Source organism: Conger conger, chromosome 9 (assembly GCF_963514075.1).
Source record: "Conger conger chromosome 9, fConCon1.1, whole genome shotgun sequence".
NCBI classification, from domain to species: Eukaryota; Metazoa; Chordata; class Actinopteri; order Anguilliformes; family Congridae; genus Conger; species Conger conger.
In genome coordinates this window covers 25,533,872-25,550,148 of record NC_083768.1, presented here as the reverse complement: position 1 = coordinate 25,550,148, position 16,277 = coordinate 25,533,872, and the positions used below count along the sequence as shown (strand labels likewise).

The window sequence follows — 16,277 nt, the reverse complement described above, 5'->3', positions numbered from 1 at the left end:
AACACCTCTACATTGCCTCCTCATTCACCCCATTCTCCTTAAATCACCTCTTTACATTCCCTCCCGTTTACCCTGTTTGCCTTTTTGTGATGATGTCACTACGCCACAGAACCTCCCTAATTTGCATTCCTCTGCTTGCTCCTTTTCCCTTGTGTTCCACTTGCAGGGAGCTCATGTAGAGATCAGAGAGTATATCTCCTTGTTTCCCCACATACACCTGCTTATTGTGCTGAATCCAGATGAGGTTCACCCTGTCAGAACCAACACGGCAGCAGACATACCCAGTACAAGCAGCACCATGTCTAATTTCATTAGTATTTTGAGCATTTTTATCAATGGGAAAAGCAACTTGTTTTTATATTCACATTCATATTTTTGCCTGAGCATGATAAGGCACAACTGCATATGTCAGTCAGTCTGTGACTCTGAAGTTCATACCTCTTGAGTTTCTACTGAATACAAGATGGTTTTAAAGTGTAGAGCAGGTGTGTGCTGTTTACTTTGGGAATCACAGTATGTAATGTAATCGCCGTATGTAATCACAGTATGAAAACCATGCAGTATGTAAACTCTATGGTACAAGCTCTGTGGTCAAGGCCTAATACCCCGGTTACCCTGAGAATGACCACAAAGATATATTTAAATGACACTGGATTAAAATGTAGGAGCTTGCACTTTGATGTCTATAACTATAGAAATGACCTTGGCCGATAAGAACAGCTGTCACTGGCAGGTTTTCAGAGAGTCTTTTAAAATCCATCTTTCTACAGTAAAGCCCTCTCAGCAATCAGTGCTGCGTGTATAATAGGTGCAGAGCCTGGCAGACACTGAATACACCAAGGCAGCTGATGGACAGGTGTTTTGAAGGAGAACCAGTTTGACTGCTAACAAACAAAAAATTATTATTCTCTGTGTGGCTTATGCCTCGCACTCGATGAGAGATTAAGACTTCATGAACTCCTGTACAGTTAAAGACAGCCAATTTCCAAAGCAAAACATTATGATTGGTTGTAATCAATGAGCCCATGATAGCTCCACCTATTTTGTGTTTGCATGAAGCCTCTTTGACAAATACCATCCGTGTTCTCTCTCTCTCTCTCTCTCTCTCTCTCTCTCTCTCTCTCTCTCCTGTTCAGCTTCAGTCCTGCTTCATTAACCTGTGTTGTCAAAGCCTATATAGATGGTGTGGATAAAACGATAGTAATATTATTGCAACCGTTTCAGGCTACGTCAGTTCAGTTGGCTTTATTGCATAAATATACAGCTAGATTGGCAGTGCATTCTGTGTGAAATTAAAAAAAGACTGGGTAATCAAGCAAGAAGTTTTCTTATCATAAGTCATAATGGTGAATTCCCCCATCTCTTTCCCTCTCCCTCTCCTTTTCTCTCTGAATTCTCCCTCCCCATCTACCTCCCCTGTGTCTCTCTCTCTTTCTCACACTCTCTCTCTCGCTCTCTCTCACTCACTCTCTCGCTCTCTTGCACTCTCTTTCTCTCTCTCTCTCTCTCACTCACTCTCTCTCTTTCTCTTTCTCTCTCCCTCAGCACATGTGTAAGCCTCAGCAAATTCTGCTCCAAGCTTAAACACCTGGACTTGACCTCCTGTGTGTCCATAACGAACCACTCGCTGAAGGCGCTGAGGTAGGGTCCCTTCCTGGCTGAGGAGATTTCACTGGAATCAGCGTCACAGTCTGTGCCTGTACATCACTAAATATGAATGCTGTCTTCACTGTGTTTGATGTGGGTTGTTCAGATGGTTGTTTTTGTTTCAGCAAAAGGGATAAAAGTATAAGTGGTTCTGTATGTTATTTATGTTCAGTCGAGCCTTTTAAAACATCTGTAATGTAAGCAGGCATTCCACTTCACATTGATGGAGAGCAATTAGTTGTTCATTGGGCCTTAGAACTATTAATCAAAATACAAATTAAATGTAAGTGGGACAGCTGTTCCGAATTTGTGCTGTTTTTAAACAAAAAAATGTAGAATTAAGAGGATTATTTTTCCCGTACACGCATCATCAACTGCACAGCGTTTTCATGCATAATTGACAGCTGCTTTAATGTAGAGATGTTGGAAAAATCCACTTTCAGCTTACAGCTTGATCAAATCTAATTCATTAGGATTTCAGCTGTAAAAAATGCTTGCGTACCTGGTATGTCCCAAGGACAATGGGTTGTAAAATGCTGCATGTATCTCAGATGTACCATTAGGGGGCGAGGCAGAGCTCCAGCAGGAACAGGGAACAGGGTTGTGCTTGTCATAGAGTATTACTCAGCACCTTTTTATCTTCAAAAACACATGCGTTTCTATTGGATGAGCTTTGTCCGATTTCTCTCCTTCATGCCAACCAACAAAGTTATTATAATTCTGATTATATTGTAAAGTGATTATGATTACATAAGAAGCAGAATTAAATCCTACTTAAATACACATATTTTCACATTTAACCGCTTTTTCATCATACAGTTAGTCATAAGATGACCCTATATATAAATATCAGCAGACTTTCACATGTCTACTGTGGATCTGTGTAGACTACATAGGCTTAGCAAAGTCACATGGTAGATGAAAGAAAGGACTACAAGCTGTAGATCTCAATTTAAGCACTAAGAATGCAACCACAAAACCCCTTCTGTTGTCGTATCTGTGTAATACGTCTCATGCCCACAGAACATATATACATATGTGAGTCATTATTTCCACTCTTAATATGGTCATTGTTGCTCGCATGAGCGCCTGTTGCAGTTGTAAGTATGTAGCTACAGCAGTCGCCTCGTACATGTTTCAGATCAAAGTCTTCCCGACACTACTGGGTTCAGATCCTTGTTCTCAGTGTCCTCACTCCAGTCACATGCATGTGTGTGGAGAAAAAAAAAAACACAACAGCTGTTACACTTGGCTGCTGTGCCAAAAGAGGTGTGTGCGTGTGTGTGTGTGTGTATGTTGGTGTGGGTGCAATTTAAAATTTCAGACCCTCAGCCCTTTGCTGACCTCTAGTGGTGGAATGACATTAGTGCATTTCTGGGATGTTGGCAGACAGAGATGCAGATGGGCAGGGTGTATGTACCAGCAGACATCTTCAGATAAATGTATTACAGTTGGGGGTAGGGACAGATGATTTGCAGTGGTCTCGCTTGATATGGTTTAGAAGATGCAACTTTTGGAGGAAGTGGGGGCAACTTTAAAAAGATGTTATCTCACACTTGCAGCGAGGGATGCAGAAGCCTGGAAAACTTGAATATTTCATGGTGTGACCAGATCACTCGGGACGGGATCGAGGCGCTGGTGCGAGGATGCGGGGGCCTCAAAGCCCTGTTCCTGAGGGGCTGCACTCAGGTGAGTGTTTCCTCTAACCCAAATGTACTGCAGAAATCCGCTCCACAAAACTCCAAGAACTGCATCAACCCGTTATTATTATATTATTATATATGATAAGATCACAAATATGTGTTTAGAGAAACTTTCTAATGCTGAAGTAACATTCACTACTGGTAATTGTTTGAATTTGACTGATTTGGAAAAAAACATTCTAAAAAAAACTTCTCCAAAGGGTTAATAGTACTGGGAAAGTGTCATGTTCTCCTAACTGTGGTAGCTGTCACTCACTTGTGTGAACCAATCACAGTTATTTGGACAGGGTAATTTGACTGGTTGAGGTGGCTGACAGCGCAGCGATGAAGCCCCATTACGGCCTTATGAAGCCTCACGCTCCCATAGCTGCCAGCAGCACTCACTCTGCAGCCAGATCTTACTTTATTTGTCTGATCTGTCACTGTCCATCTCACAGCAATGTTTTTTTTCTGCATGAAAGAGAAGTTGAAATAAATGACTTTCTAATGATAGTGTGTTTATAAACCCTGGCCCTGACAAGGCTATCTCTTCTCTTTGATCTTACTTCCCGAAACACATTTGAGTCAGTTATCCGTTTTTTTGATTGCGTGTTTTTTTTGCTTCGGGTCTTCTGAGAAAAGTTCATTCGAGGTATTGCAGAGGAATGGCTCAGAATCAATTTGTCTGGCTTAATGCTGCCCCCATCAGTTCAACTGTTGGTACTGACAATTCAGACGACTGAGAAATTGGATGAAGATGAGATTAGCCATCCATATGCAGTGTCTTAGAATATAGGAGGCAATTTGACACTTGAGGCATGTGTTTAATCCCATTTGCATTGCAAATGTTCCAAGAAATGTGGTCATGCTGTTGTTTATGTATATTTTGTTGCAGTTGAAAAAAAGGTTATAGGACACAGATACCATTGTCTGCTACTGGTAACAAACTCATCCTTTTTGTGATCATTTATATTGTGTGTGTGTGTGTGTGTGTCTGTCTGTCTGTCTGTGTGGTGGTCTTTCAGCTGGACGATGATGCACTGAAACACCTGCAGAGGTACTGCCCAGAACTTACGACAATCAACATGCAGTCATGCACAGTAAGTCAGGGGGAGCCATGTTGGGAGGGTGTGTGCGTGAATGGCATGAAAGCTTTTAAATGTTACCCTTTTAACATGCCTACCCATTGTGTGAGTTGTAGGACTGGCGCCCTCTGGTGGTCAGAGCAGTGAAGTGACATCAGGCCTCTGTTCTTGCAGCAGGTGACGGATGACGGCCTGGTCAGCCTGTGTCGCGGCTGTCATAAGCTCCAGATCCTCTGTATCTCAGGCTGCAGTAACGTCACCGACGCCTCCCTCACCGCCCTGGGGCTCAACTGCCCCCGACTAAAGTGAGTCCAACCCTTCCCCCGGGCCCCTACCTCACACGCCCTGACCAGGCCCCTGCCTCACACGCCCTGACCAGGCCCCTACCTCACACGCCCTGACCAGGCCCCTACCTCACACGCCCTGACCAGGCCCCTACCTCACACCCCCTGACCAGGCCCCTACCGCACACGCCCTGACCAGGCCCCTACCTCACACGCCCTGACCAGGCCCCTACCTCACACCCCCTGACTAGGCCCCTACCTCACACCCCCTGACCAGGCCCCTACCTCACACCCCCTTCCTCAGGCCCCTACCCCACATCCCTTGCCTGGGCGCCCCTACCCCACACCCCCTGCCCTTAGCCTCAGTCTCACCCTCCACCCATGCTTGGGGGAATTGACCAGTAAGAGGTTATTTTTGTTTGTTTCACAGAATCCTGGAGGCAGCAAGGTGTTCCCATGTTACAGATGCAGGATTCACAGTTCTGGCGAGAGTCAGTATATCTTTATAATGTCATCAACAGAGAAGTGCTGCTAAGTGTCCAATGGGAATTGTAGTTCATTGTAATTTTTCTTTACTTACTGACTAAAATCCGACACATTTATGTGTCGAAGCAAGTCTGGCAGCAATGGGACCCTGAGCCTGCCATCATGAACGCCCCAAAATGGGGTGCCCTTCATTTATTATCAGCAACTCGCCCATTTCAACAAATCATAGAGACTTCATACTGGCTTGCTACGGAGAATGAGGTCGTTCCATTGGTTTGGACGATAATTGACAGGGTACGATGGTGCAATGACTGTGTTCACACTGGGCCTTCTGTAGGGATGCCTGAGCGCCCCTCCATTCCAGGGTTCTCTGTGGATACTCTCCTGTTTTACCCACGCTGCTGTGTGCGTTCTAATGCACTGCTCTCTGCTCAGAGAGGCCTGTGTTTATCTGCTCTGCGGCCTGTTTGCTGAGTCAGCAGCTCTCCCTCTGAAGAGGCTGCTCTGGGATTTATATTCTCCTCTTAATTGAATTCAGATCGTCTTGGAGCAAGATTAGAGTGTTTGTTGCGCAGTGTCATGGTTTATTGTGCTTTTGACCTCAGAAAATAGTGTCATGTGTTGGCACAGCAATCTAGAGGCTGTTTTTTCTGTGTGTGCGTGCCTGTGTGTTTCTGCTGTTAAAAAAAAAAAAGACCATTTGTTAATGCTGCCACATCTCACAGCATGTGTGTGTATTTGAATCTATTTTCATTCTTTTTGCATAAATAATTTGAAGCCTCTGTTTTCTTTCAGAATTGTCATGAGCTTGAAAAAATGGATTTAGAAGAATGTATTTTGGTAAGTTTTCTAGCTGGAAATGTAGTTTGCATTGCATTGTATTCACTTAAAATATTAGATGGATAGCTTGCAATACCCTTTTTATAATGACTTGTTTTTTTAGTTGAGGTAGCAAAGTGTCTTAATTCCTTATTTTGAGATGAAGGAGGCTGTTATACCAATTAAATTTTGTCTTTTCCCTTCGTTTCCCTTTCCTTTCCTCCCCTCTTTTTTCTTTCTCTCTCTATCCTCCCCTTCTTTTCTCCCTGTCCTGTCTTTTCTTCTCCTCTGTTCTTTCTCTTGCAGGTGACTGATAACACGCTGGTTCAGCTCTCCATTCACTGTCCCCGGCTCCAGGCTCTGGTGAGTTGCCATTTCTCACCACTAGATGGCGATGTTTCCAATTGTTGAGTATTACATGACAAGTCTGGGTAGTTTGGGTAGTATGAGCACTCAGCAATATTGTACCTGGCTTTCTCCAATGTGAGGCAACATTGTCTGTATTTCCTATTTTAAATATGTGATCATTAGTTATGTTGCCTTAATTATAATTCTCTTTTGAAAAACTGAGGCATTTGTGTTTCTGGAGTGTGTGAATGCATGTGCATGTGTGTGACGCTGTGACACGTTTCTCATCATGACACCCACAGAGCCTGTCCCACTGCGAGCTGATCACAGACGATGGCATCCGTCACCTTAGCAACAGCACCTGCGGGCACGAGCGCCTGCAGGTGGTAGAGTTGGACAACTGCCCGCTCATCACCGACGTCACGCTGGAGCACCTGAAGAGCTGCCATAACCTGGAGCGCATCGAGCTGTACGACTGCCAGCAGGTCACCCGGGCCGGCATCAAGAGGATCCGGGTCAGTCGCACTACAATTCCCATAATGCACCCTGACAACAATGACTGCGCCTTACCCGTTTTCTTGTGTGTTTTCCCTCGTTCAGGCACACCTCCCGGAGATCAAAGTCCACGCCTACTTTGCTCCAGTCACGCCCCCTCCCTCAGTGCACGGCGGGGGCCAGCGGCTCTGTCGGTGTTGCATCATCCTTTGACAGCGGAGGGTGTGGGGCGGGCGGGGTGGGGCGGGCGGGCAGCTCTGTGTTCAAGTGCTGGTAGTGTGAATCGACGTTACCGATGCTGAAGATAATCTCTACAGTCATCTGCCTGGACAAGGGAGGGGGCAGGTGGGTGTAGGCAGGGGTAACAGGGCTGAAGGGGGGAAGGAGAGGGGGATGGACTTCATAAATAGCCACACCCCCATCCCTGCACTTTGTGACCAGGACAGTTTGGGGGGCTGGGGCAGTTGTTTGTGGATGTAGTGGGGAGGGGGGTGGGGGGCAGTGAGGGTGTGTTGGTGTTGCAGACTTGGGGGCACAGCAGTGGAAAGCACGTGGAAGAACTTTCCGGATACAAAATGGCAAAAGGAGCCAAGGACAGTGCACCTCTCTGTGGAAAGAGCAGTCGATGCTGCCATCTTGATAAGTCACGCTCTCCTTGGGCTGAGCTAGCTTTGTGTTCTCGTGCTTCTCCGTACAGCGTCACAAAGAACAATGTTTCCTGTCAGCAGTGGGGGGCGCAGTCGTTGTGTCCGTGTAAACGGGGGGAATGTAGGGAATGTTTTTTTTTTTGCGACAGCATTCGATGTGGCCATTGCAGGTTCCCTCTTCGCCATCAAGCAGAAAGCGAGAGACTTTACATGTGAAACTTAAAAAACAAAAACGAAACAAAAAAAACTAAAGAAAAGAAAAAAAGAAAAAAATACCCAAACGTGGAGGAAATCTGAGATTGATTTTTTTGTGCATCCAACAACTATCAGTTTGAGATTTTGTTTTTGTTTGTACAAGAATCTTATGCCAGAGCAAAGACAAGTTATTCTTGGAGTCTTTGGGGTAAAGTTATATTTTAGTCTTTTTTTGTCAGTGATAATTGTTATTGTCCAAGCTTTGCTTCTCCAGGGGTAAGATGTACCTTTTTTAAAGAAATAAAATAACTTGTTAAGAAAATGGACCCTTAGGAATAAACTGGACTTCCCTAGTAGGGAAGATGGACAGAATCTGATAGACTTTCAAGAAACGGAATCAGTTTGCCTGCAACATGAGACTAATTCAACAACAAAAAATAAAAGTATGCTCTAGAAATCTCCTCAAATTTGTAGCACAGTTTCTTTTTTAAAAACAGATGTGAGCATGTTTTGGAGAAAGGAGCTGGTAAAGTAATTGTGGGACAGTATAAACGTGTGTGTGTGTGTACAATGCCTTTTCTACATTAAGTAAAGAAACGTATGATGGATTGTTACGTACTCTAACAAGTACTCAACATAAGTGGAGCTGACACCAGGTTTGCCGCTTTTCATTGTTTATTTTAACATAAACTGATCAAAATCCATCTACAGCGACAGGGATCTGGGCTGGAGCTATGTGGTCCAGGTCTGAAGGTGAGAGAGTTTGTCTACCTGTGATCAAAAATAATTACAAAGGCTAGGGGATGACTAGCAACCCCTGCTGGTAGAGGATTGTAACATGGATCCATAAGACTCAAATAGAAGGTAGATTGTCTGAATGTTTCAACTGGGTTATGTGTTGATTTCCTTGCAGGTATAGAGAATAAGAAGCATCAAAAAGCAGACCGTTTTACCAGGCCACTCATGAGCACATCTTACCAGCCCTCTCGCCACATTCTGAATGATGCAATTACACTCATTAAAAAAGTGGTGGAGGCACGTTTCCACAATGGGATTAACAATAATATTTTTACAAGGGTTTATTGATTCGTTATCGTTATATTCATTTCTCTTCACTCAAGATTAAACGTATGAATCCCTGTGTGAAAAACTATTTTGCTGGGTGTAAACTGGATGAGAGCTTACATTAGTGTATAACTATAGGGTCAAGTTCATAGAGAAAGCAAAACCAATACATATGATAATTTTGTTTATTTGTTGTTTAATGAGGTTTTTTTAAACGGTGATACATGATTCCCTGTCTCTGGCATAATCTTTCAGATGTTTTTTATGGTTGAGATGACTCTTGTTTTTCTCCTTTTAAATCTTGTTTTGGTCCACCTTTGAGCTGTTATTCCGTGCCTTTAGAAGTCTGCTCCTGTAGGCTACTGGTGAGGAAACTGATCTGATGAATACTCACTATGTCCAGTCCATTGCATTCATGAGACAGGTTAAAAACCTGGTGGAGTTTCAGGCCAAAAGAGAGGTCGGCTGGTTTTCATTGTAAATGTTTAAAAAATTTGATCTTTTAATCAGTTTCCAAAGTGCGTTCCTTGAATCATCAGCTCCTTGAATTTTCAATCTGAGCAAAGCACGATGAGACATGTCAGAGAAAATGTTTGGGCATCTATCAAAAGTTTCCCCAGGTGGCTCCATTAAATAATTTATTGTATGCCTGTTCTCTTCTCAGCAGAATGATAAACTTCTTGAAGCATCACAGTCATTTCAGTGTTTGAATCTTGTTATGAATCTAAAGCTAAACAGCCGCTTTAGGTATAACAGCCGCTTTAATACCTATTTTTGACAGAAATATGGAAGTATCACCACTCTCCAAAGGAAGGCAAATGGCTATTACTGCATATGGAAAAGTAAATATATTTTTTTAGAAAAAGGAAATGCATTTTAACTGTCCAAAAATGCCATATATGGGGTGACATAAGCTATTAAGCACTGGCTCAGGTAAGACATGTAACCCCCACACATAAACCTGACACATAATTGGCTGAAGTATTAACCAATGAGGGAAAGTTTCTGTGGGCAGGGAATCCCTCTTCTCCTCATGTAGCAGGGCCCGGTTACTCAAATCACTGGCCTTGTGCACCAAGATCTGGCGGTTTTCCACTCTCCCTTTACCTGGGAGCCAGGTGTGAAAACAGTCTGGTAAATTACCTGGGAGAAAAGGAAACCATGGCCAGATTTGGATTTCAGGACCAGATTTGAGTATCCACGCGGTAGGGACTCCACTGACCCAAGTATGTGAGTCGTGGCCAAATCAGCACACTTGCCTACTATTGAGAATGCAACGTGTGCACAGGGTGTCCAGTCCTCCCCACATCTAGTTCATGGGTGATGAATATACAACTGTATAAGAACTAGAAAGGAAATTACTTTCTAACCACAATGCTTTTTCCAGGACCTATGACTTTTCCTCTGATTGGCCAAAGTGACAATTATACAATTCTGTGGTGATGAAGACAGCTTGTATTTTCTCGTAACCTGTATGGGTGAGTTTTGACATAAGTAGAATTCACAACCAAATCCCTTTGTACCCATCTGCCATTTCAGATTCGCTGTATTGTTGTGTCTCTTTTATCTGTTAATAGAAAGAATTTCAAATCCAACAAAGTAAAATAATCCAGTGGAGTACTGCACAATGTTCAATTTATGGCTTATTAGGATAATTCCATGTAATCTAAATACACTTTTGGACCGCATTGTCACAGATTTGAATGAGATTCAGTATGCTGACTCAGCCTTAACCCTGGAACTGAAATTACACCTGCCTTGGATTGTTAATCTGGGAGATATGGGCTAACAAAGTTTTCACTAATTTGGGTGACTCCATGATGTCTTTGACTGTAGGTCATAGAGAAATTTTTCTTACATCACTGTATAGGTCTTCACCAGCTGTATTATATACACTCACCAAGCACTTTATTAGGCTTACTTTTTAGACTTCTACTGAATTTGACCGTGGAGTGATTGTTGGTGCACAGACAGGGTGGTTTGACTATCTCAGAAACTGCTGATCTCCTGGGATGTTCATGCACAACAGTCTCTAGACTTTTCAGAGAATGGAGCAAAAAACTAAAAACATCAAGTGAGCAGTAGTTCTGTGGGCAGAAACACATTGTTAATGAGAGAGGTCAGAGGAGAAGGGCCAGACTAGTCAAAACTGACAGGAAGGTGATAGTAATGCAAATAACCACACATTACAACAGTGGTATGCAGAAGAGCATCTCTGAACACAAAATGCATCAAACTTCTAAGTGGATAGGCTACAGCAGTAGAAGTCTAAACAATAAGTCTAATAAATACCTAATAAAGTGCTCACAGAGTGTATATTACATATACACACATATACCATATATAATATATTACAAGATGCAAGCCACTCATCAGTAGTACGAATCGGAAGGCGAGATTACAATATGGAAAGTACAGAGATGAGCCACAAAAGTTCTGGAACAAAGTTTTATGGACTGATGAGACCAAGATTAACCTCAACCAAAGTGATGGAAAGGCCAAAGTGTGGAGAAAGAAGGGATTTGCTCATGATCCAAAGCATCTGTGATGCACGGTCAAAGTGTCATGGCTTGGGCTTTCATGGCTGCTTCTGGAGTGGGCTCACTAATCCTTATTGATGATATAATTCAGGATAGTAGCAGCAGGATGAATTCAGAAGTCTACAAAAACATTGTCTGCCAATTTACGGAGAATACGTCCAAACTAATTTGGAGGAACTTCATCATGCAGTAAGACAATGACCCAAAACACTGCCAACACATTGAAGTCCTTTATTAGGGAGATAATGTGGAAGGTTTTAGACTGGCCAATCAATCACCAGACCTTAACCCAATGGGGATGATTGACGGGAAAAACAAAGGAATTGGCCTTGCTGTTCCAATTTAGAGGAGACTGTATATACACAGTGCCCTCCGTAACGTTTGGGACAAAGACCCATAATTTATTTATTTGCCTCTGTGCTCCACAATTTGAGATTTGTAATACTAAATTATACGTGGTTAATCTGCACATTGTCAGATTTTAATAAAGGGCATTTTTATACATTTTGGTTTGGTTTCACAATGTATAAATTACAGCAGTTTTTATACATAGTCCCACATAATCACACGGTTTTGGATCATTAATTCATGGTTTTCCATGTTCCCTTTATCGAGGAGTCAGTTCTGAAGACAGTTTGGCCAGTCAGTAACACTACTTATTCGAGAGAAAAGAAAATCAGTGCTGGTTTTGGATTTCTTTAATGGACCAACAATAATGGAGATGGGGCAAATCAAAGTCATGGAGTCAGTCGAATTAGCGCAAACATTGTTAACCCTTTGTTAATTTTGTTAATCTTCTAGATTAATAATCGGAGATGAATGTCGGTTCCAGGGGCCAAACCAGCATGCTACATCATTATAATCAGTGAGAATGCGGTCCAGAAGTGAGTTGATTTGACATAGAATTACCCAGTAGATCAATCAAGCATGACTTCTTGATATATCAATATAACTGTATACAGAGACTAATTTTACAGTTTAGGTACGTATGAGGAACCTATCCATTGAATTGGCCAAGAACTTTAGAACAGGAAAATAAACCATGAAACCGCATTGTCCAGATACTTGTGCACTAGTGCATTTTACAACATGGCTAGCTGGTTGTAAGGATATACAGGAGTTTTACATGAAAGGTTAACATTACATTAGCGATATAATAAACCTGGGTACTCCTTGGGCAGTTATGGAGAAACACCCCAATAATATAATATCAAGCGAGTGGTAGCTAACTAGTTAGAATTTCATAAACTACTGCTGCTGAATAAAGGCCGTTTTAACGTTAACAACTGATTGATTGTACCAGGTACCTACGAGCTAGCCGCCATTTTTTAAAAAGCGAATGGTTAAAAGGTCCTTCGAAACGAAGACTCTGTGCCTGCTAGTTATTTCTGTGTTCAACAAGCTGTTTGAATTTATAGATACGGTGTACATTCATGCAAGTGATTAAATTACACGTGGTTTACTTACCAATTTTTAAAGTATTTATGAAGTGATTTTTATTTATTTATCAGGCAGTGTTTTGGATTACTGTGCGGTGCCGTAAGGACCCATATAGCTCCAGTAGTAAGCTGACTACCGACTGCTGCTGACAATTTTTGTTGGGAGGCGGGTAACCGTTTGAATTATTGACTGACAGGGACAAATATTTCAGTATTTCTGGTTCGAGAACCCCGAGGAAACCCAATAGCATGCGTATTCTGGAGGTTTCAGGCAACTTTTTTGTTTTTGTAAATTCACGATAAAACATTTAAACTGATGGACAGACTAATATTGTCAGCGATCGCCAGGGCCATGGCGAGTTAGCAAGGTAGCTAACTCGTTAGCAGCGGAACACGCTAGATAGCTAGCCAGTTAGCAAACGTTTGCGGAGCGGTCCGGTGCGATGAGAACTTAACCGCGATTGATCTTACCTCACCGCGGGTTGTAGATCGCAGTCAAACTAGAGTTTTCACACCCGCAAACACGTATCTTTGGAACTTTTTGGCTGACTGATTCCCCATACCAAGATCTCGGATAACTATTTAATGGAAAAAGGAAGTTGTCCGGACATCGAGCCCAAGTCCCAAGTTCTGAAACAACTTTGCAGAAGTTTATGAACCGTGATAAATCGGCCAAATAACGGGTTTCATGCGGGTCCATGTGCTTAATTTGTTGTCTACCTTATCTGAAAGCTAACAATATAGCTAGCGTTCAGACCTTGCAGCGATAACGCTCGTAGCAAGCAACCTTGCTGTCACAGACCTGCAGAATATTGCAATCAATCAGCAGCAATGGAAGAAAATGATAACTTCGACTATTTTTACCAGCAAATTTTGCAGAAGGACGTGGCTCGGCGACTACAGGTTGGCCAAGATCTCATTGAATTCCTCAACAATCCGCAAAGATCACCCGATTTGGAACAAGACAAATCCCGTCTAGATAAAATTATCGACGAGCTAACGGGATGGGTGAATTCAAGCAATTACAAGGTAGGTGATCATTTGTATATCTGCAGTAGCTAACGCTAGCCATTTTGCTAGCGAGTTTGCTAGCGGGCGCTTTGAGGGGTCATGCTTCTGTTGCTGATGAGCAATCATTGTGATCGAAATATTCTTAGCTATCGTTACTAATGTTGCCCAGCTTGTTGCGTAAATGCCATAGTTCTATTGACATATATGGGTTTGACTGTATTAACGTTACTTTTGGAGGTCTTCCTGTGTTCACAATCTGCTAGTCTGTATGCTACGTGCAAGTTAGTAGCAACTTGGCATTAACGTTATGCCAGTCATTGTTGTGGGGGACTGGCGAAAGTGAGTTTACTGGAGTTCTCGTAACAGTAACTTAAACGTTAGATAGATGGTGAGCCCACCGTGATGTGTTTTTTATTATTAAGCCTCGGACCTCTAACAGGCAAATCAATCGAGAGGGATACTAATGTTACTCTTTAACCACATTATTACTGTCTTCATTATGACAGCTAAATAAGCACAGCTAACGTTTGCTAACTACACCGTGCTAGCAAAACAATACTTGAGGGGTCAAAACATTGGCAGCGAATGTGTCCTAAGTGCATTCATAGTATAAGGAAACAGTAATGTAACGTTAGCTGCTGTTGTTTAAATGTATTTGTGATACAAAGTGCTGGTATACGCCTGTCGTCATCAGTAACGTATGTATTAACGTTTGCTATTTATCTTTGTAAGGATCGGTACTCTTGGGTAGCAACTTAGTACACGGTTGCCGCTGCGTAACGTTAGTTAGTTCTCGTCCCAATTAGTTTTGTTGCTTTCCCCCCCCCGTCATAACAAAGTCTGAATATCATCTAACCAATGTTGGCTAACAGTATCGCGCTATGCAAGTTATTTAACTGTGCTTTTGATACGTTCATATCTTGAACTTTTTGTAAATATATAACCTTAACGTCACTGCAGTATGTTTGTTAATAAATTGTGTACATTGAGTAATGTCAGTTGGAGTAATGTCTAGGCTGTTTGGTTTAGGAGTAAACTACACTTTTGTTGGAATGATGAACTCAACTGGATGTGTCTAGATGAAACTGGAAAAAACCTTTGTTCCCAAAAATACTTTTTTAAACGCCACAAACTAAGCGGTATGAATATTCATTAAAACAACTCCTGTTTGATACATTTTGTTTAATATTTTAAATCGTTGAACAATGAACCTTTTATTTATTTATTTTATTTGCCTTTAAGTTTGGCTGTGGATGATTGATGCATGTAGTTACTGAAGTTGTGTGGGAATGGACACTTCTATTTAAAATGTGGCCACTTTTATATCAGCAGGCTCTGTGGTGGGTGAGCAGGTTGCAACTGAACAGTGAAATGCATGGCTCGGTATGGCTTGACCCAGTTGTGTGATGGGTCACAGTCATAGGGGTATATTAGTGAAATGGTGAAAACACACCTTTGACCGAGCTGTGCTGTGGGTGAAAGGAGTGACGGTGGTCGGAAGGTGAATATCGGAGGCATGGTTGACTTGTGCTGCAGAGATGATGAGGTCATCTGCATGATGCTCAGGATGTGTCCAGGGACTGCAGCAGGAGGCTGTGTGAGATCAGGGGGTGAGGCAGTGTGCCATGGGGCACCCACCCTTTCTCATCTGGGTTGTTGTGGCTCCTGCCCCTGGTGTGATGTAATGGTGTAATTCCTATGTTCAGTAGTGCAGCAATCTGAGTCTCCTTACAAAAAACTGAGATCGGTGTGTGTGCGAGAATTGCTGTATGTCCAGAGGTTTGTCCTATAAAATCACCATTGTACTCTCCATTAATCATACTCATGATTGTTTTTTCATTCCCGAAAAAACTGAGACCCACTGATCTGTTTGAGGGAACACTGAAGAAATACTGAGCTTTGACTTGCAGATATTGACCAGCTGCAAATGGTTTCATTCAAGCATCTTGTCCTGTCTTTCTTGTATGAAGTTCATTGAGAGTAGTGCTCAGTCAATGCTCTGCTCAGGAGTCGCGCTGTCCAGCAGGGGAGGGGGTGGAGGCTGGGATGGAGGAGGGGTTGTGCGGAGGCATGGGGGATGGGGGATGGGGGATGGGGGTAGGGTAGTAGGGCAGTAGGGCACGTTTCTGCCCTAATGGCAGTTTGCAGAAGGCAGAGGGCCTGTGCTGTTGACTCCTCTCAGTGTAATGAAATGATGAAATGAAGGGCTGGGGATGACAGAAAGCTTGTTGGTGTGGTTCAAATGGGGCAGCCTGTAGCCTAGTGGCTACAGTACATGACTGGGACCTGGAAGGTTGGTGGCTCAAGCCCCATTGTAGCCATGATGATATCTGTGCAGCTGTTGGGCCCTTGAGCAAGGCCCTTAACCCCCCATTGCTCCAGGGGGGATTGTCCTTGGCTTAGTCTAATAAACTGCAAGTTGCTTGGAATAAAAGTGTCAGCCAAATAACTAATGTAATGGTGTGGAAGAGCACTTCCGCTAGTAAAGCCACACCTCCTCAACCTAAGAGAGATTATATCAGCGCAAGCTGCAG

At 42.9% G+C, this 16,277-nt stretch overlaps 2 protein-coding genes across 2 annotated transcripts in view; both read left to right on the top strand.

The window, feature by feature from the left end:
• Nucleotides 1-7,077, top strand: part of fbxl2 (F-box and leucine-rich repeat protein 2) — a 45,536-nt gene extending 38,459 nt beyond the window's left edge. The window contains exons 7-15 of the mRNA XM_061254944.1: nucleotides 1,546-1,641; nucleotides 3,210-3,336; nucleotides 4,355-4,429; nucleotides 4,589-4,719; nucleotides 5,129-5,189; nucleotides 5,980-6,024; nucleotides 6,310-6,366; nucleotides 6,654-6,866; nucleotides 6,952-7,077. Of these exons, the coding sequence (XP_061110928.1) occupies nucleotides 1,546-1,641; nucleotides 3,210-3,336; nucleotides 4,355-4,429; nucleotides 4,589-4,719; nucleotides 5,129-5,189; nucleotides 5,980-6,024; nucleotides 6,310-6,366; nucleotides 6,654-6,866; nucleotides 6,952-7,059 (913 nt within the window). The 3' untranslated portion in view covers nucleotides 7,060-7,077. The remainder of the gene's footprint in view (nucleotides 1-1,545; nucleotides 1,642-3,209; nucleotides 3,337-4,354; nucleotides 4,430-4,588; nucleotides 4,720-5,128; nucleotides 5,190-5,979; nucleotides 6,025-6,309; nucleotides 6,367-6,653; nucleotides 6,867-6,951) is intronic.
• A 5,810-nt stretch (nucleotides 7,078-12,887) lies between these two features.
• The window catches only part of clasp2 (cytoplasmic linker associated protein 2), a 77,054-nt gene continuing 73,664 nt past the window's right edge, over nucleotides 12,888-16,277 (top strand). The window contains exon 1 of the mRNA XM_061255105.1: nucleotides 12,888-13,761. Within this exon, the coding sequence (XP_061111089.1) occupies nucleotides 13,564-13,761 (198 nt within the window). The 5' untranslated portion in view covers nucleotides 12,888-13,563. The remainder of the gene's footprint in view (nucleotides 13,762-16,277) is intronic.